The 20,602-nt window shown below is 41.4% G+C and overlaps 1 protein-coding gene and 1 long non-coding RNA gene across 5 annotated transcripts in view; one reads left to right on the top strand and one right to left on the bottom strand.

Moving 5' to 3' along the window:
• The window catches only part of LOC142072976 (uncharacterized), a 14,666-nt gene extending 2,847 nt beyond the window's left edge, over nucleotides 1-11,819 (top strand). The window contains exon 2 of the long non-coding RNA XR_012669614.1: nucleotides 6,646-11,819. This is a non-coding gene — a long non-coding RNA (uncharacterized LOC142072976). The remainder of the gene's footprint in view (nucleotides 1-6,645) is intronic.
• The window catches only part of MATR3 (matrin 3), a 44,532-nt gene continuing 35,647 nt past the window's right edge, over nucleotides 11,718-20,602 (bottom strand). For 3 of the 4 annotated variants that reach the window (XM_048862218.1, XM_048862219.2, XM_075131379.1), the window contains 4 exons: nucleotides 20,131-20,521; nucleotides 16,015-16,408; nucleotides 14,994-15,115; nucleotides 11,718-12,781 (listed from right to left, as the gene is read on the bottom strand). In XM_048862218.1, coding sequence (XP_048718175.1) covers nucleotides 12,731-12,781; nucleotides 14,994-15,115; nucleotides 16,015-16,408; nucleotides 20,131-20,521 — 958 coding nt within the window. In that variant the 3' untranslated portion in view covers nucleotides 11,718-12,730. The remainder of the gene's footprint in view (nucleotides 12,782-14,993; nucleotides 15,116-16,014; nucleotides 16,409-20,130; nucleotides 20,522-20,602) is intronic. The other variant, XM_048862221.2, reaches the window with a different exon arrangement.

Raw genomic sequence — 20,602 nt, 5'->3', positions numbered from 1 at the left:
AAGCATGCCTGCCTCCCCTTTCAAAGCTTCCGGAAGTATCTGACAGCTGAGCCTGCTGCTCTGTTTGGGGAACAAAGAGAAAATCATTAAGGTGGAATGCTTCTGTTCTGCCCTGCACTAGGAACACAGCAGCAGGCAGACTACTGCTGGGGGGAAGGGGTGGGCAGGACGACAGCTGTGCTGCTTTGACATTCCTCAGCACAGAGAACTCACAGAGCTGTTCAGGATGCTGCTCCTGGCTGTGGGAGAATTCGGAGGGAATCACAGAACCATAGGCAGGCAGAGAGGCAGCTTGGGGAGAGACTGCTGTGCTGAGCACAGCCAGGGGTGTCCCCCTCCCCCACCTCAGGATGGGTCAGTCAGCCTGCTGTCTCCCTCCCCCCATCACACTTCAGTTGAAAATCTACTAGGATACCCCTGGAACGAGGAGCTTGAGACACCTGCCCCAGGAGGCATTGCAGACCCTTCCCAAAATACCCTATGGCCAGTTGCACAGTGAGATAGCTACTGCAGTGTACTGCTTTCTGTGTCGATGCAAGAGCTGTTAGTGTGGATGCACTTTGACAACACGAGGAGCTAGTGTGGACATACAACAGTGGTTTTAAAGTGCTTTAATTCAAGCAGCATAACTTTTATTGACAAAACTTTATAGTGTAGACAAGGCCTTGTTGAGGTGGTTTTATTTTGTTGACAAAAAACAGGTTTTGCCACCAAAAGTAGCTTTGTAGTGTATACACCTCCCGTTATCAGCAAAAGGCAGCTTTTGCCAACAAAACTTTGTAGCTCTATAAACCCATTCCCCCCAAGCCTTTCGAACCCCCATTCAGGGATATTTGATTTTGTCACCCTCAATGACTGGCCTACAACAGCGATGTTACAGACAAACAAGCCAGGCACTGTATGAGACAAAGGGACATACTTCCTGCTCTGACTGTGAGCTGGGCATTATCCAAGACACATTCAGGGATGTGGTCCTTCATAACCGAATTAGGAGCTGTATATGACCTAGAAGAATATAGTTTTTGCCCCAACACTGAGATGGGTGCTATAGGCTGATGGTGAGATGGACACTATGTGAAGTGTCTACTAGGATACCCCTGGAACGAGGAGCTTGAGACACCTGCCCCAGGAGGCATTGCAGACCCTTCCCAAAATACCCTATGGCCAGTTGCACAGTGAGATAGCTACTGCAGTGTACTGCTTTCTGTGTCGATGCAAGAGCTGTTAGTGTGGATGCACTTTGACAACACGAGGAGCTAGTGTGGACATACAACAGTGGTTTTAAACTATGTGTCTGCTGGGAGAGCAATACAGCGGTGCATAGACAATCCAGGAAGTTTTTGGAAAGCGTAGGGGACAATTTCCTGGCGCAAGTGCTAGAGGAGCCAACTAGGGGGGGCGCTTTTCTTGACCTGCTGCTCACAAACCGGGTAGAATTAGTGGGGGAAGCAAAAGTGGATGGGAATCTGGGAGGCAGTGACCATGAGTTGGTTGAGTTCAGGATCCTGACGCAGGGAAGAAAGGTAAGCAGCAGGATACGGACCCTGGTCTTCAGGAAAGCAGACTTCGACTCCCTCAGGGAACGGATGGCCAGGATCCCCTGGGGGACTAACTTGAAGGGGAAAGGAGTCCAGGAGAGCTGGCTGTATTTCAAGGAATCCCTGTTGAGGTTACAGGGACAAACCATCCCGATGAGTCGAAAGAATAGTAAATATGGCAGCTTGGCTTAATGGTGAAATCCTAGCGGATCTTAAACTAAAAAAAGAGGCTTACAAGAAATGGAAGGTTGGACATATGACCAGGGAAGAGTATAAAAATATTGCTCGGGCATGTAGGAATGATATCAGGAGGGCCAAATCGCACCTAGAGCTGCAGCTAGCCAGAGATGTCAAGAGTAACAAGAAGGGTTTCTTCAGGTATGTTGGCAACAAGAAGAAAGCCAAGGAAAGTGTGGGCCCCTTACTGAATGAGGGAGGCAACCTAGTGACAGAGGATGTGGAAAAAGCTAATGTACTCAATGCTTTTTTTGCCTCTGTTTTCACTAACAAGGTCAGCTCCCAGACTGCTGCGCTGGGCATCGCAAAATGGGGAAGAGATGGCCAGCCCTCTGTGGAGATAGAGGTGGTTAGGGACTATTTAGAAAAGCTGGACGTGCACAAGTCCATGGGGCCGGACGAGTTGCATCCGAGAGTGCTGAAGGAATTGGCGGCTGTGATTGCAGAGCCATTGGCCATTATCTTTGAAAACTCGTGGCGAACGGGGGAAGTCCCGGATGACTGGAAAAAGGCTAATGTAGTGCCAATCTTTAAAAAAGGGAAGGAGGAGGATCCTGGGAACTACAGGCCAGTCAGCCTCACTTCAGTCCCCGGAAAAATCATGGAGCAGGTCCTCAAAGAATCAATCCTGAAGCACTTACATGAGAGGAAAGTGATCAGGAACAGTCAGCATGGATTCACCAAGGGAAGGTCATGCCTGACTAATCTAATCGCCTTTTATGATGAGATTACTGGTTCTGTGGATGAAGGGAAAGCAGTGGATGTATTGTTTCTTGACTTTAGCAAAGCTTTTGACACGGTCTCCCACAGTATTCTTGTCAGCAAGTTAAGGAAGTATGGGCTGGAAGAATGCACTATAAGGTGGGTAGAAAGCTGGCTAGATTGTCGGGCTCAACGGGTAGTTATCAATGGCTCCATGTCTAGTTGGCAGCCGGTATCAAGTGGAGTGCCCCAAGGGTCGGTCCTGGGGCCGGTTTTGTTCAATATCTTCATAAATGATCTGGAGGATGGTGTGGATTGCACTCTCAGCAAATTTGCGGATGATACTAAACTGGGAGGAGTGGTAGATACGCTGGAGGGGAGGGATAGGATACAGAAGGACCTAGACAAATTGGAGGATTGGGCCAAAAGAAATCTGATGAGGTTCAATAAGGATAAGTGCAGGGTCCTGCACTTAGGACGGAAGAACCCAATGCACAGCTACAGACTAGGGACCGAATGGCTAGGCAGCAGTTCTGCGGAAAAGGACCTAGGGGTGACAGTGGACGAGAAGCTGGATATGAGTCAGCAGTGTGCCCTTGTTGCCAAGAAGGCCAATGGCATTTTGGGATGTATAAGTAGGGGCATAGCGAGCAGATCGAGAGACGTGATCGTTCCCCTCTATTCGACATTGGTGAGGCCTCATCTGGAGTACTGTGTCCAGTTTTGGGCCCCACACTTCAAGAAGGATGTGGATAGATTGGAGAGAGTCCAGCGAAGGGCAACAAAAATGATTAGGGGTCTGGAACACATGAGTTATGAGGAGAGGCTGAGGGAACTGGGATTGTTTAGCCTGCAGAAGAGAAGAATGAGGGGGGATTTGATAGCTGCTTTCAACTACCTGAAAGGGGGTTCCAAAGAGGATGGCTCTAGACTGTTCTCAATGGTAGCAGATGACAGAACGAGGAGTAATGGTCTCAAGCTGCAGTGGGGGAGGTTTAGATTGGATATTAGGAAAAACTTTTTCACTAAGAGGGTGGTGAAACACTGGAATGCGTTACCTAGGGAGGTGGTAGAATCTCCTTCCTTAGAGGTTTTTAAGGTCAGGCTTGACAAAGCCCTGGCTGGGATGATTTAACTGGGAATTGGTCCTGCTTCGAGCAGGGGGTTGGACTAGATGACCTTCTGGGGTCCCTTCCAACCCTTATATTCTATGATTCTATGAAACTCCTTTTCCCAGTGGTGAGTGAGGCAGTCTATGAGAAGGCAAAGTTCTGTTCCCAACTGCAAGCCAGGAACTGTATATGACAGAAAGAGAGATGTTTCCTGTCCCAGGGAGCTTATCTAAAGAGTTGACACAAGTCACAAAATACACTGAGTGAGCCAGAGGGTAGTTCTGGGTTAGTCTGCAGCTGTGTGAATAAGGGAGTTGAAAAGCTTTAAGTTGTCTGAGAGTAATCAAGAGTACAAAATGTTACTTTTATCCTCACCTTTCCTGGGAGCAGGAACAGCTGCCTCCTACCCCATTTATGTTTGCTAGTAATGCAGATACCTGTGCATTAGACTTGGTTCTCTGCACTAGCTAATGTTGCTGCCAGTGATTTCCTTACCGCCCCCCCTCCCCACAAGTTTTGTGAACTAGTTACATGCCAATTTAGTGACTGTTTGGAAATTTGAATTGAAATTGAAACATTAATACACACTTTAAAAGCATATACAGTGTATGATAAAATACTTGTATCTGAAAAAGTATAATAGATTTGAAAAGTATGAACATAGACTAGCTTCCTTACACAGCTGTTGTTTTTTATGACAATGTCAGTGCATTCATTTCGGTGATGTTGGCCAACCTGATAATTTCAAATGATGATTTGTAAGCAAAGTCTAAATGAGCTCTCCCTGACAGCTAGTGATGAGCTGGGGGAAAAGGCCGCAGGACTAGACTGTATTTACATTCACACCTAATCTACCTAGGTATCCAGCAAACAGAGCTGCGTTGCCCCATTGACAGATTTTGGCTGGGGTTGGGTTATAACTCAGTTGAATGCGGGGGGGAAGAGATGAAATAATGTTTTTATTGTAGGAGTAAAGGGCAGTAGAACTGTACTTAGCCTGTGCTGATTGAGGGCATCAGGAGAGAGGGTGGAGACCTGTCCCTCTCCATTGTTTAAAGACAGAGCTCATTAGGCTCCATAGATAGTCTTTTGTTAAGTCACCACTGCAGCTGAAATCACTGATAATCAGGTCTAAGTGCTTAGTCCTGCTATGGGGACAGTGTTTCTGTGGAAGACATAGCCCAGACTGCAAGAGCTGCGAGGTTCCCCCACTGACAGCTCAGCTGAAATCACTGAGAGCTGGGTGGAACCTCAAGAGACCAACTTGCAGAGGTCACAGTGGCAGATGGCAGCAGAAGGTGACTGCGCAGGGCCACTGGCAACAGAGTGGTAGAGTGAACAGTGGAACAACGCACAGCAGTGGCCAGAGCGAACAGGGAGCTGCTGGAGGAACAAGCAAGGTGCCTTCTTGCCCCCACCTGGGAGGTGTACTCATGTGAAAGCATCTCTGAACTCTAAATCTCCACTGACCAGGGACAACACCGGTGAGTGGGGTGCGGTAGAGGGAAAAGTGAGGGGCACGTTAAATAAACATTTGTTTGTTGGACTATATTTTAGTGACTTTGCTCCAGAATACTAGATGTGTGACTGGGAATGGAAACTTATATAAATATGTTTCCTAGTAGATCAAGATTTTTAAAATGCATTATTTGCCAAGGTTGTTATCTCACATCGTTGCTATCTTGAGAGTTTCTGTACTAAACATTTTTATAATTAATTTTTACATAAGAATGGTCATACTGGGTCAGATCAATGATCTATACAGCCCAGTATCGAGTCTTCCAACAGTGGTCAAGGCCAGGTGCTTCAGAGGGAATAAACAGAACAGGTAATCATCAAGTGATCCATCCCTTGTTGCCCATTCCCAGCTTCTGGCAAACAGGCTAGGGACATTCAGAGCATGGTGTTGTATCCCTCCCGATCCTGCCTAATAGCCACTGATGGACCTATTCTCCAGGAATTTATCTAGCTCTTTTTTTTAATCCTGTTATAGTTTTGGTCTTCACAGCATCCCCTGGCAAAGAGTTCCACGGGTTGACTTTATGTTGTGTGAAGAAGTACTTCCTTTTGTTTTTGTTAAAACCTGCTGCCTGTTAAGTTCATTGGGTGACTACTAGTTCTTATGATATGTGAAGGATTAAATAACATTTCCTTATTCACTTTCTTCACACAAGTCAAGATTATATAGACCTCTATCGTATCCCCCCTTAGTCGTCTCTTTTCTAAGCTGACAATTCCCAGTCATTTTAATCTCTCCTCCTGTTTCATACCCCTAATCATTTTAGTTGCCCATTTCTGTACCTTTTCCCATTCCATTATCTTTTTGGGATGGGGTGACCAGATCTGCACATAGTATTCAAGGTGTGGACGTACCACTGATTTATATAGAGGCAATATGATATTTTCTGTCTGAGTAAGAAAGGGATAGCTAATGATTCCCAACATTGTTTGCTTTTTTGACTGCTGCTGCTGCAGTGAGTGGATGTTTTCAGAGAACTATCCATGCCTCCCAGATCCCTTTCTTAAGTGTTAACAGCTAATTCAGACTCCATCATTTTGTATGTATAGTTGAGATTGTTTTCCAATGTGCATTACTTTGCATTTATCAACGTTGAATTTCATCTACCATTTTGGTGCCCAGTCACCCAGTTTTGTAAAATCCCTTTGTAACTCTTCGCAGTCTGCCTGGGACTTAACTATCTTGAATAGTTTTGTATCATCTGCAAATTTTGCCACCTCACTGTTTATCCATTTTTCCAGATCATTTATGAACATGTTGAACAGTAATGGTCCCAATACCGACCCCTCAGGGATACCACTATTTATCTCCCTCCATTCCGAAAACTGATAATTTATTCCTATTTACCATCTTTTAACCAGTTCCTGATCCATGAGAGGACTTCCCTCTTATCCCATGATGGCTTACTTTTCAAGAGTCAATTTAAATTAAATACATTTTAAAAAAAATTTTTTTAGAAATCTAGACCTTTATCCTTATGTTAAATTTGCATTATCCTAACAAAACATTTACTTTATATCTCTTTTATATGTTGCAGGTCAAAGTGAAAAGACAAAAACCAATTTTTCCACTCAAAAGCCTTAAAAACTAACCAAGGTGAAGAACACATCAAGAACCAAGAATATATCAACATGTCATCTGAAGGTTCAAGTGGTATATCTACATCCAACCCAGCCGAAGCACAAATACAGCTACCTATTGAAGAAACAGTGTCTTCAAAACCTAAAGGCAGTTCCCAATGTTTGTCGGTCAAACTGTTCCCATTTATTGAAGTTACAAAAGATGGCTACTGGTGCACCTCTTGCAAAAAAGCTTACAAAGAAGGAAAGCTTCCCAATGCTCTAATTGGTAAAAGTGGAGGAGCTTGGTTTGTCAAACCAATCAGCAAAGTCAATGCTGACAAACTATGTGAAAAGGCTGCAAAAACACCAGGCCTCTGGAGTACATCAACATGCAGAAAGTCTTATAAGCCCACTTTCAAAGCCAATTTTAGAAGTACTTAATGCTGGAGACAACACAGTTCATGCGAACAAACATGGTTGTGGCATCCTACTTTCTATTTAAGCAAGAGATACCACACTCTACAAACTGGAAGCCAATGTTAAGTTCATTGTCACTTGTTCATCCTGAAGTTGAACACTGGTTCCGAACAAGACCAGCAAATGCTCACTATCCTTCTGTGAGAAACTCAACTGACTGGCTAGAAGCATACGATGCAACAGTGAAAGACTCAACAGTTGAAAAAGTGAAGAACTCTCACCACATTCAAAAAATTTGCATACATGGCTGATGAATGCACCGATGCAAATGGGCATTAAGTCATTGTGTACATTATCTTGATATCAGGGGTAGGCCAGTAGATACATTTCTAGATGTTCAAGTTATAGAAGTCACATCGGCCGCATCTGTGACAACCCACATCTTAGAGGAGTTAAGTGCTCGTCAATTGGACCCCAAACAGATGGCTGCTTGGGCATTTGATGGAGCTGCAAACTCCTCTGGAAGACATGGTGGAATACAAGCTTTGCTCAGAGAAAAGTGTAACCCTAATCTCTCCTATACACACTGCAGAGGCCATCTACTCCAACTAGCACTAGTACAAGCTGCAGAATCTTAAAGACACTAAAAAAAGCTATACATTTAATGTCTTCATTATATTTTTTTCAGCAAGAGTCCAAAAAGACTGAATATCTTGGAAAATATAGAAGACACACTGGGACTGAAGTTCAAATTAGTCCAACCTGGGAAAACCCGCTGGCTTTCTCATGAGCAATCCTTGGCTGTTGTCTTAAAATTACTCCAGCCGTTATTACTGGCTTTGGAAAGTATCTACCAAGATGGGATGGATCTAAGTAGTGAGGCTGGTGGATTACTTTTGCTACTATGTTCAGAGAAGACTATTGCCATTCTCTCTCTTGTAAATCTACTGTTGAAACCACTTGGGTCATTAAACAATGCCATCCAGGCACCTGCTACAACAGTAGCAGATCTTTGTCCAGCAATAGAAGCTACATTTGGATCAGAGAGCTATCCATTGAAAAAGTACTGGAAGAAGCAAAGACTTCAGTCTAGAAGTTGACTAATGAAGGCATTTAAATCCAATCCTTAAGTGAAGAAGACAATAAGAGTTTGTTAAGACAACTGAAAAAAAGTACACACTTGATTCTTAATCTACAACAGCAACTTCTAGATTCTACTCAACCTTTACGTAGCTTTTACAGATGCCTGGCCTATAAAACACCAACAGTTGAGTGGAGTGAGGCACTACCAGCAATGGGGCCGTGTGATCAGGACCGAATAGAGAATTTGAACAGAGTGGAATATCATATGATGAATGAATGAAGATTTGACTTCAAACTTTTTTATCATCACTAGTGGCTCGACCCGATCTTTGTGCTCTGTTTCCTGGGATGAAAGAAGTAGGAATTCATCTCTTGTTACTCCCAGTCACAACAGCTACAGATGAGCGTTTTTTCATCATTGAATAGAATTGTGTTCTGAAAGAAGTCGCCTTCTGCCTGATCATGTGAATGAACTAATGAGCATATCAATTGAAGGAATGGAAGTACCAGACATACGAGAAGCCACCAAAGATGAATGCACTGCATTCAAGAAGTTCATTAACGGAGTTGTGCAAAATTATAACAAGAAACCAAGAAGGATGTAGATGATGTGTTTCACAGAAGGCTTGAGTAGCCAACTTTAATTTGTGTGATGATTTTAAAACATGAGTTAAATCTCATAAAATGGTCATGAAACATTTCAGTTTTTACTAGGTGGGCTGTATGGCACCATTCACCCTCACAGTCTCAACCCTCATCGGCCCTGACACCTGCCCCCTGCAAATTCGAGCACCCCCCCCAATTTCAATTCCTGTGGAAACCACTGGTTGCTGCTGTTTGAATGGCAGGAGTTCCATGTGGCTGACACCTTTTGTAGGGAAGGGGAAGTTGCTTCAAATGGAAGCAGAGGCTGCCAGTCTCCCCACTTTGCCCCCTTGACCCACCTTTTTGATTGCTGAAGGCTAAGGCCATGCTGGGTAACTAACCCCAATTATACCTCAATTGTTCCAGTTTCCCAGAGAAGTTTAGTTTTAGAATTAGGTGTGTCCTGGAGGGGGCTTTTTGGGGGGGAAGGGGAGGGAAAGGTAAGCATCTCCTCTGGCAATGGACATAGATCAAGGATTCATACTATTTTATTAGCACAGTCTTTACTAGCATGAGCTGTTGATGACTGCTCTGCAGGATCTGGCAAGGGTGAGGTCACCCTACTAGTAGAGAAGGCTTCTAGGGGCATGATGAGCCATAGCTCATTCCTGACTAAAAGCTCACTGTACTGCTGCCACAGGTTTCCATCCCCTCACCCTTGATTAAGGTGTATTTGCAACACCCAGGTGAGACATTTGGGGCTGTAGTACAGCTGATACAACTACAGTACTCAGTTCTATGCCTTATCCTCAAACCCAGTTTTATTCTACCTTCACCCTCCCAAGGCCTAGCTGGATGTTAATGAATCCATCACTACTCCAGGCTTCCTGACTGACAGAAGATCTGAAAAAATGCCTGTCTGGTTATCTTAACATTTTCTGGCTTATCTAGCAGATCTCAGGTTTAGCTATGCCTTTGTCACCTCTCGTCTAGATTGATGCAATGTGCTCTAATTAGAGTTACTCTTGAAGTCTAGTCAGAATATGCAGATAGTAGCAGGCACCTAATTTATGCATCACAGTCTGATCTGAAAAATCGTTCCCACAATGCTCTATTGGCTCCGAATTTGCCTTTGGGAGCAAATCAAGGTGATAGTTACGTAAAAATTCCCAAGACACCTGGCATAGGTCTGTACATTGCAATATGAGAATGTTCTTGATATATGTCCCCAGGATTGGATTATTTTGAGGGAAGGGGTTGTCAGATGGACAATTTGCTTCCTTTTTTATACTACTATATTGATTATTAAGAAACCATACAATGCATGCATCCACTCAAACTCAGTGTAGGTAGAAGGTGCTGCCCTTATCAATGATCGGAGTAGGTTTGAGTTATCAGTAGTTAGTAACAGTTATTTTCAAAAATTCTGTACTATATCCTCCAAAGGAGGAACAGGTATATAAGGTAGGTAAGGCAGCTATAAAGGACATAGGGCTGAATTTTCAAATATCTTTAGGCACCTAATGATTCAGAGAGCACCTCATTGGATTTTCAAAAACACCTACACAGATTAGGTGCTTCTCTGAATCTTTAGGTGCCTAAATACCCTTGAAATCTGGGTCACAGTGTACAGCATTTCTAGAATAGCTGATCTCTGGACTATGTCACCTTAAGACAACACTGTGGTCTTTAATTCTCTAAAGATTCCTTTATGCTCAACACCTGTAGACCATTCAATATATTACTTGTTTAATCCCTACTGTAATAATACACCTTCTATATTTACCACTTCATTGAGAGAACAGTGGATATTAAATCACTAAACTGTCTGGTATTTAGGAGGGCTGCTATAAGATGCCTAAATGGCTAAACTGAAGGGGGTTTTGTTTTGTTTTTTTAAACAGCTTTGGGAGCATTTAAATGGATCAGTCAACTATATATGCTGTTAGGAACCAGGTCTCTCCTCCCCCAAAGGCAACTTTCTCCACACCCCCTCCAAAATCTATTAAGAAACAGATTTAACTTATTTTTGGCAGTCAGTGTGTGGGAAAAGTCAAATCCATTACATCCTCCAACTTGTCAATTAATGCACTCCTGGAACCATCTCCCATTCATCTGTTGCCTTTTGCACTAATGGCAGGATAGCTTCTATATTAACTAAATCAATGCAACTATTATAGGATTTATATAGCAAGTCTTATTCAGGGACTTACTCTTCTCTTTTTAAGGGGTACGGCCTACTGGCAGAATTGGTGTTCAAAGTGTATTGTATATAGTTGTATTTTACTCTATGTTTATCCATTTAACAATCAGCAATTAACTATTTAATTAAAAAGACTGAGTGCAAAGCAAAGAATGTCACAACAGCTTGCTTACTGAAAAGGAAATATGGAAAAATGAATTATTGCAAATTACAATTTAATTTTGTTTTGACAGCATTTTAGGCTGTGCTATTTAATGAAGATTTGTGCACCCAAAGCCAAGCAGCATTTCACCCTCATATCTTGCTGATGTTCAGAAAGCTGCATACAGTATCAATTCAAATTCTCACTTTACCCAAACATCATAATTCTCTCAGAAAACAAGTTGCACCCAATGCCAAGGGACAAAAAAGTCCAAAGAGTTACTCTTTACATTTCAGCCATTCTTAATGATCTTCATTCATGAAAATCTAAAGGAGTTTGAATCTTAGCATTAATGCAAATGTATTACTTCCAAGAGGAATAATAAATTCACTCGCAGAAGCGCCTAGATCCATTTCATTAAGTGGCATTTTAATTCATTGCGGTGCAGTGTGCGTGCATTAGGAAGGGGAGTAGCATAATGAGCTACTAAATCACACAAACTGTTAAACAAGCAAAATTAAAAACATTCACTAAAGGTTATGAGTTAATCAGATACCATGAACACACTGGTCTCAACTGCAGTAAACACATTGCTTAACATGCCAAACAAAAACAAATTACTGTTGCCTAGGTTTGTTTATTGGTAAATCACTTTAGTAACCTGAACCCACAAATAAGCAGTATATAATCAGAAAGACTACAGATAAACACAGATTATACATGCAAATTCCTGATCACATGTCACATGTGCAGGTACATTAATAGCACAGTTCTAGGAATTTGATCAAACCAGTTTTAAAATGCAGGTATGAAAAATTACATATGAAGAATATAAAGATACTTATTTTTTTACATTTCAGGACTCAAATGCTGCTTTTGCTTATATCAGAGATGTATGACAGCTACAGGATTCAAGTAGCAAGCAGTAAGAGGTCAAGAAAATAATACTGGTCAGAGAAGAATAGGACTTTACATTTCACTAAAAAGTACGCTGAATAATAGAACAGGGGAAAAAACCTATCAAGAACTTAGAAAAGAATCACAAAATTTTAAAGCTGACTACTTACTAATTTTCTTATTATCTAGATAACAGCAATGACATTAAAAGAAACTGCATCCAACATTTTAAAAATGCAACCTTTACATTTAAAGACTTTCCACAGTGAAATGCAACGACAATCTCACACTCCAAATTAAATATATGCTAGGCTCAGAATGAAATCTGGAATGTTCTAGATGAAAGCAATAAAAATACAATACCACGTTTTATTTTTTATTGAAGAATGGAATCAAAATTGAAGGATAACTTCGAAGCCGGAAAACAGTAGGTTTATATAAAGTTTGCTTTTTGTACATGAGCTTTCATAGTGGTGCAATAGTTTCTATAGTAGCTTGAAATATCAATTGAAAGAAAACTTTCTTTTGTTGCCATTCCCATATTTTCCATGAACAAAAAATTTCTATTAGCTTCATTTATGTTATAACATTTAACACATGAACAGAGCTATACGCCTACTGTATTTCACTAAAACAAAAGAGTATAGTATTTTCCATCTACTATTTGTACTGCATTTAAAAAAGGTTAACATTAAAAACAAAACCACTTTCCTTGAATCAAGTTTTTTTGCACTTAAGCCTCTTTCTTTTGTCTATGATCTTCTGCCATTTTATCCAGAATTTTCTGTAACAACAAAAAAGAATGAATTACAACAAAGCCAACCTGATTAGAGATTAATTAAATGAACTAAATAAGACCATAATTCTAAGTACAAAACCATTTTAAAGGTTGTCAGATTTGTGAACTTAAATGTATGACATAGTAATATGTCATACAATTTACTAACTACGCAACTGCCAAATAAGCCTGGCACTGGGCAAAATATGCCTGGTGCTCTTCTACTGTACCAGATACATAACTGATCCACTGAAATGAAAACTGCTAGAGCTCCTTTAAAAGTACTGCATTTTCCAGCCGCCTGAAGCTCTGAACAAATCAACAAGTAAAATTTACTTTCTACCTATGTCATACATCAGAGTCTTCATGAACATTTACCCAGTCCATGCACAGATATCTACTGTACTTGAGAGTCAGTCTAATCTGCGACAGCAGAGAACTGGAGTCAGAAAAAATGGTTTCCATCCCCTGTTCTGACACTGATTCACATATGACCTTGGCAGTCACTTATCCTGAGTCTCAATTTACCCATCTGTAAAATGGGGAGAATACATATTTACCTACCTCACAGGGGTTGCTGTGAGAATTAGTGCTTTGTGGAGCACTTTGAACAAGCAAAGCACTATATCACTGTCAAGTTTTATCATCTTTATCCACCTTTGCCATTATGAAGATAATGAAACTAGATGTATGATCCAAGATAGAGAGGGGGCATTATACTTATGCAAGTGTTGCTTTCTTTTCAATACTTTATCATTTAGAAATAATCAAGCTCAAATGAAGCTAAAGGTTACTGGCTGTGTGTGGCAGAGAAAGCAAATTAAATGGTTAATTTTACCTGTAAAATTAGAGAGATAAAATTCTGATAAGACTATTCAACAAGTCACTGGATTTGTTTTTCTCTTATACAAGTATCAATACTTCAGTGTCCCATCATTATGTACTTAACTGCACAAAGCTATGGATGAAGTGGTTTTCTACCCTAAGATTTGGATTGCTCCCTGGATTCTCTCATCTACTCCCTCCTTGCTGATGCTGTGGCTATTCCTCCTTTGCAGAGGCTTCATGATAAAGGCCAGGTCTATACTACAGACCCCAAGCAATGTAGTTATACCAACTTAAACCCCTCCCAAAGTAGACAGTGCTAGGTCAATGCAAGACCTTCTCCCGCCAACACAGCTACCACTTTTTGGGGAGGTAGATTAACTATGCCAACAGGAGACTCTCTCCTGCCAGTGTAGAAGCATCTCTCCTGCCAGTGTAGAAGCATCTTCATGTATAGCAGCACTGTAGTGGCACAGCTGCACTATACAGGAAGACAAGCTCACAATCTAGTTGCCCTTGTGTTCTCTCTACCACTTGCCCCCTTTCAGTTCCTGGGCTAGTTTGAGGCATTCCCACTCCCATAGATGCATCCCCTCCACTGGTAACTCTCAGACATGTGCCTGCTTCCTTCCTATAAGACAGAAGGAACTTATATACAGCTTGGCAATGAACTGAAGTGAAATCAACTAAATGCAGAAGCTTGGAATAATTAATGTGAAGACTTACTGTGTTTTAATAATGGTGGTAATTACTTATTGTGTTAGGAGCACCCCATCCTCCCCCCGACACACAAAGTGTACAATGTCAAAGAGCAGCTCATAGTACACAAGCAGCACTAATGACAGCATAAACACATGTTGTGTTATTGCACAACATTTCACTCAATCAGGAATTCTAATACATGCCCATAAAATCAAAAGTTAGATATATCAACTTCAAAATATGCATGGGGTTCGGAGCACTATTTAAAAAAAAACGAACCAAAAAAACCCCTCTAGCTTTGCTCTTGCAGTTTTTGGTCGTAAGCCACCCTCAAAGGAACTGTAGGGACAAGATTCAGTCACCTTTTATTCCTTCTTCAAAACTATTCTAAAGCTTACCTCTACTGCAATCAAAAAGTCCTATATATTCTCAATTCATAGAGAATCATAGGGTCCCATATTTGACTTGTTCATTACGCATTCAAATTTGAACAGAGGCAACCCTGGAGAGGATTAATTTAAAACAACTAAAATTACTGTGATATGAAGCAACAGCTCTTAAGCATGTTTGGATAATCCAGTGTTCTAACTGGATGAATTTGTTTTTTCCTTTTAATGAAGCCCCAACAAATTATTCCTTACTCCTTCCCAACAAAGAATCACTTCACTTAAAATGGACAGTTTTACCTTACCTTCAACTTTTGATAATGTGGAAGGCTGCTGCAATGGGTCTTTTTTGCAACATCTTCATTTGTGTAAAACAAGGAACACAGTTTGCAATAAAACCCTGTTTTGGGTACCACATAATTCACACCTAGAGAAGTAAAGACCATAAAGTAACTAATAGAATGAATTAGAGTAATTTTTAAAACCTCAAATACACTGCTCACTAAGTGAATCTTACAGTAACAACTCAATTTGCACTGAACAGCTGCTTTACTTTAAATATCCTTGTTTTTATTTGTTCAAACCAGAACCTGTAATTAAATATGTACACACTTGCCTTTAGCATGTTTTTGGATTAAAACATGGCAGTTCTATTGGTTCCCTTTTCAGAAAGGTATGCAATGGTTTTAGTTACAATACATAGCGTTAATTTCAATACTAGTATATCTACTGCACATTACCCATGTCATGATGACAAATACATGATTTCATATATCAATCTAAAGTAACTCATCACTTCTGAAAGATATTTTGTGCTGTCATAATAGGTCTCTTTCATCATAATTCCAGGCTGGAGAGAAGCCATTGTCAAAGACTGCATGGGAAGAGTAAAAGGGACCAGAGATGATCATAGAAAGAGTGTGTGAAGTTCTAAAATGAAATGGCAATCTTTGACCTTACTTCAATGTCGACTGGCAAATCTACACTTAAAATGCAGCTGCACTGCTGTAGCGCTTTAATGATGCTTTATGCCGAAAGGAGAGAGTTCTCCCACTGGTGTAGTTAATCCACCTCCCCGAAGAGGAGGTAGCTATGTCGGTGAGAGCAGCTCACCTGCTGACACAGTACTGTCTACACTGGGGGTTAGGCCGGTATAACTACACCCCTGAGCGATACGGTTATACAGAAATAGGCCTATAGTGTAGACCAGACCTAAGAGCCAGTGCGCACTGCAAAAAATAAAGTTAATTAAATGAAAATGTTACCATAAAGCCCCCCCCTCCCCCTCAAAAAGCAGCATTTGAAAAGAGATGGGAAAATTCTTACCAACAGGAACATTTGGCTGATACGGTCCAATTCTATATTCGTCTGGAACAACAGATTTCTCCTGGATGCTTTTTGTTTCCAGTTCATCCTGTGCATCTGTATTTTCATTTGTATTTTTCTCCGTATCCTGGGTTGCTGTGTTGTCAGAAACTTCAACAGTTTCTATCTTCATATTCTCCTCAGTTTTGGTTCCATTTTCCAAGGTCTCATTTTCCTGCTCTGGTTCTTCCATCTTGTCTACCTTAATTTCAGCCAAACTATCATCATTTTTCCCAGCAGATTTAACTGCCATCCCCGATTTACGCAGTTTCTGATGATCTGAGTCTTCTTCATCACCAACCTCATCTAGAGTGACAAAACCTTCCATGCTCTGGGGGAAGCCACCCACATATCGCTGTTGAGAGACAAAGGTTTTTCATGTCTACAACTGTTAATTTACATGTATAAAAGTATAATTTCTCTTATTTTTTAAGTTACAAAAGAAAAAAACCTTTTAACTTTTTTTTTTTTTTTTTTGGAAGAACCCTGTATTTCCTGCCCCCAAAGCTACCTATATTCTTCAGAAACACTGTTCAAATCACATGAATGGGTATATCAAATTGCTTATTTTTTGCTTGATTTGTAGAATACTTATTTTATTTTGAAGTATTTTAGCCTCCATTTGAAAAATATTTTATTTTGCCAGGTTTCCACCTGGCCTTTAGTTTTCAGCTTTTTGCACTTGCTTCACTGGATTACATTGGATTCCTTCACTGCAGTAATTTATAAATTATTCAGATTAAAAACAGTTGCAATTTTAGAATGGTAATTTTAAAAAAATAAATTTTATCTTTTGTTTCTCTGCAACAAAGTAATTTAAAGATATTTACAATCTGGAAGACATTCCCACTGGATCCTAAATTTCAAGGGTACCTGAAGGTACAAATTAAAAAACCTGAAAAGGTCCGAGGGGAGAAATGAATAAAGTGCTGATTAGAAATACAAGGCTTACCTTACTATAAATAATCCAAGATGTACCTACCTAGCTTTTTACTGAAGCTACAAGCTAGCTAGGTTATACATACTATTTCTTTTGTTTATATCCAACACACTATTCTTAATAAACCTTATTTTTAGCATGGTCACTAAAGTCTGCCCTCGAAGGGCAGACAGACAACCTTCTAAACTCATGAAGCAGCTGGAGAGAAAATTGTTCCTATGCTGGAGCACTGAGTTGAAGCAATCTCCTAAAATGTACCACTGAGATACTGATAGCAGTCAACAGGGGCACAGAAAGCCACCACGCAAATGAGGTGGGGAAACCAAAAGTTACAGCATGTTCGAATAAAGGATAAACAGTGTTCTCTAAATCAGGGTGGACAGTTTTAAATTTAAGCGATTTTAATAATGATTTAAACTGATAAGCAAGAAATCTTGATGCAAATCAATTTTAGTCTTGTTTTGTATTTTAGTTATTTTCCTGAAGAAAGGTTGTTTCTCATTGGTTGGTATAATTTGGAACTTTCTGCTAACCAGGAAGCTACGCTATATCTATAAACATTTACTTAAGCAATTATATAGCTTAACACATTTATTCAGATTCTTAATTTTTATTTTTTTTTTTGTTAGAAAATGGTAACTGACGCGTTTCCTATTTACTAGACGATTAGTATGTGCAGGTGGTGGAGTCCCTATCGGTGCACCAGAGGTTGGTCCTGGCAGGAGTCACCAGGATCTGAGACCTCCTAGATAACAACCAGGGAGACTGGGTGGGTCCCCTTTGCGCTCACTCAGCGCATGGTGCTCTCCACCCTTTTAACTCCTGAGCATGTACTTCAGGAGGTTACGGCAGCCTTGTCGTCCATCTCTCAGGTTTACCTTGAGTGGGTCCTGTAGCAGGGTGCTCCCCACCCACCCTACACCCCAGGCCCTCTGGATCTCTTTATAGGGCCCTTGCCTCATGAGCCCCTGCCCGGCCGTCCCACCCACCCACCGTGAGCCGGCTGCATGACCTGTAGCCGGTTCGCTTTTGAACCGCGCCACGGGCACACCTGTACATGCTCATGGCTCCATACTCTCCATTTCCTCATCCTTGAGCCCCAATACTAAGTGGTGGAACCTATTGCTCCGTGAAGGAGCCACCAACCAATATACCTGGCGGGCTGTGGGACTAAGGTGGGATATAGGCTAGCCCACCTTAGTCCCACAGCCCGCCAGGTATTTTGGTTGGCGGCTCCTTCACAGAGCCGTGAGCACGGGCATTCACCTAGCGCAGTTCATCCCCATCCCCGATGCCTGTCCCTTTTGCGGCCTGAGGGAGATCCTGGCACAGGTTTACCTTGAGTGTGCCAGGTTGCAGCCCCTTTTCTGGCTCCTCCTAGACTTACTGTTATGTTTCTGGCTGCATTTCTCCCCCCACCTTCTCATATATGCACACCCTATCCATGGCACCACAAAGTCGTGGAGCCTCCTCGTCAACCTCCTCCTAGCAATGGCCAAAGTGGCCATCTACATCACCAGGGAGAGGATGTTGGCTGAGGGGGTTCTCTGTGACTGTGAGGCCTATTTCTGATCCACCCTCCGTTCACGCATCCAGGCAAAGTTCCTCTGGGCAGCATCTGCTGGCTCCCTTGACACCTTCGAGAAGAAGTGGGAGCTGTCTGCGGTTCTCTGCTCGGTGTCCCCTTCAGGTTCCCTTTTTTGACGCTTTCACCTTCACAGCTATCAGTGTTATTTTTTTCTGTTGTCCCCCATAATTATTTGAGTCCCGGGCTCAGTGGATCCTTCCCATAGGCTGCGGAAGGGTCCTTTAGCCACGGGTGGGCCTGCGCCCATCCACCTCCCAAGAACCCCATAGAACTAGATGATTCATTTTACTTGGGATTTTGTCAAGCTATATTTCAATTAAAATTGCACAAAAACAATTAAATTTTTTGTTTATTAGTTAAATAAAAGTGCCTTAACTGTACTGGAAACAAGGAAAAAAATCAAAGCACATTTAAAACTAACTGATCTACTAAACAAAAGTAGTATTATATAGTTAGTGAGATAAACGGATTGCTTCTAATCACCATGTCCTGCAAGTTTTTAGGACTAGATCTCAGCCTCACATCTCTCTTTCTCTCCATAGATTGGAAATGGGAAAACAAGCTTTCCTGCTTTTACAACTCTCAGTCTTGTTTCTCAACTCTGACTGAACTAGTCATTTAACTGAAATGAAGAAAATATTCTCTCTGCACCTGCAGAAGAGTTTACTACTTTTAAAAACTGGTTTTAGCTCTTCAAACTCTAGTTCCAACACTTAGCCAGTGATTCCTACCAGTTCAGTTGTTTGACTTTGAAAGTTTGGCAGCAAACATGGCCTGCTTGGAATTTTATATAATATTATTTTAATAGGTTATATTTAAGGCTACGATTCTGGCATGGAATTTTTTAGTAAATGTCATAGTATAGATGGGGGTGTGGGGAGGGGGGGAAAGAGAGAAGACAAGTCACAGAAAGGTCAAGGAATTTTAAAAGATGAGACCTGGAGAGGTGGGCAGGTTTGGAGAGCGAGCCTGCGTCGCACACCCTCTCCAGTGGTTGCTCTTGTCCCACAGGGCTGGCCCCGCTCCTCACTCTGGGCTGCTGCAACCTGGCACCTGTGGCTGCAGCACCACTCAGGTTTGGCCTGTCCACTCTTCTGTGAATGGAGATGGAGAGGTGGATGGGCCAAACCTGACTGGAACTGCTACCCTGTATACCAGGTCGCAGTGCTGTTCAGTTTCACAGACCTTATTCAAATTCAAAATTTCTGTGACCCTTCCCAAGACAAAATTGTAGTTCTAATTATACTATGTTTACAACTTAATATAGGTTATCATGCCAAATGGATTTAAAAGAAAAATGTATTAAAATAAGAATTTTTTTTAAATTTTTATCCACCCTACTTTGAATACCTGATCTCAAATCAGCATCACATTCTTTGAGGTACTGTATTTTCTTCACAGAAAAGCCAAACACAAATTGTTTCTTTCCAGAAAAGTAGGAGTGGGTGTTTGTTTTAAAGTCCTGCACAAAAGAATTGGAACTATGTGGAGGAGCACAAATTAAACAGATAAGGTTGCTCCCTATCCATACACCATGCCGTCGGATTACCTTTTTAAGTTTTTTCTTTGCTGCTGGGGGCGCGCCAACATTTCCTTCAGTTTTTGTGGTAGTGTCATCTGCTGTATCCTTTTTTTCTTCAGCAGCCACATCACCTAAATTAGCAACATCAGCATCATCTCCTGCTGAGCTGCCACTTTCTAGCAATGCTGCTGCTTCTTCCTCATCTACTAGCAGCTCATCTTCAGATTCAAGAAGTAAACTAGGTTCCTCTTGGTCTGCCTGTTCACTGCCTTTTGCAGCTGATTTCTCAGCATCATCATCCTGTTTCTCCTCTTTATCTTTATCTTCAGCACTGCCGCTTTCAGTTTTCTGAGTTCCATCGGTCTTAGATTTTTTATCACTTGGAGAGTCTTTACTATCTGGAGAATACGTTCTCTTTCTGTAGGGGAGAAAAACATTTATCTTCATTATGTTTTAGTTTAACTATTTCAATTCAGGATTTTTAATAAATTATATTTAA

Source organism: Caretta caretta, chromosome 8, assembly GCF_965140235.1.
Source record: "Caretta caretta isolate rCarCar2 chromosome 8, rCarCar1.hap1, whole genome shotgun sequence".
In the NCBI taxonomy this organism is placed as follows: Eukaryota; Metazoa; Chordata; order Testudines; family Cheloniidae; genus Caretta; species Caretta caretta.
This window is presented reverse-complemented; position numbering and strand designations above follow the sequence as displayed.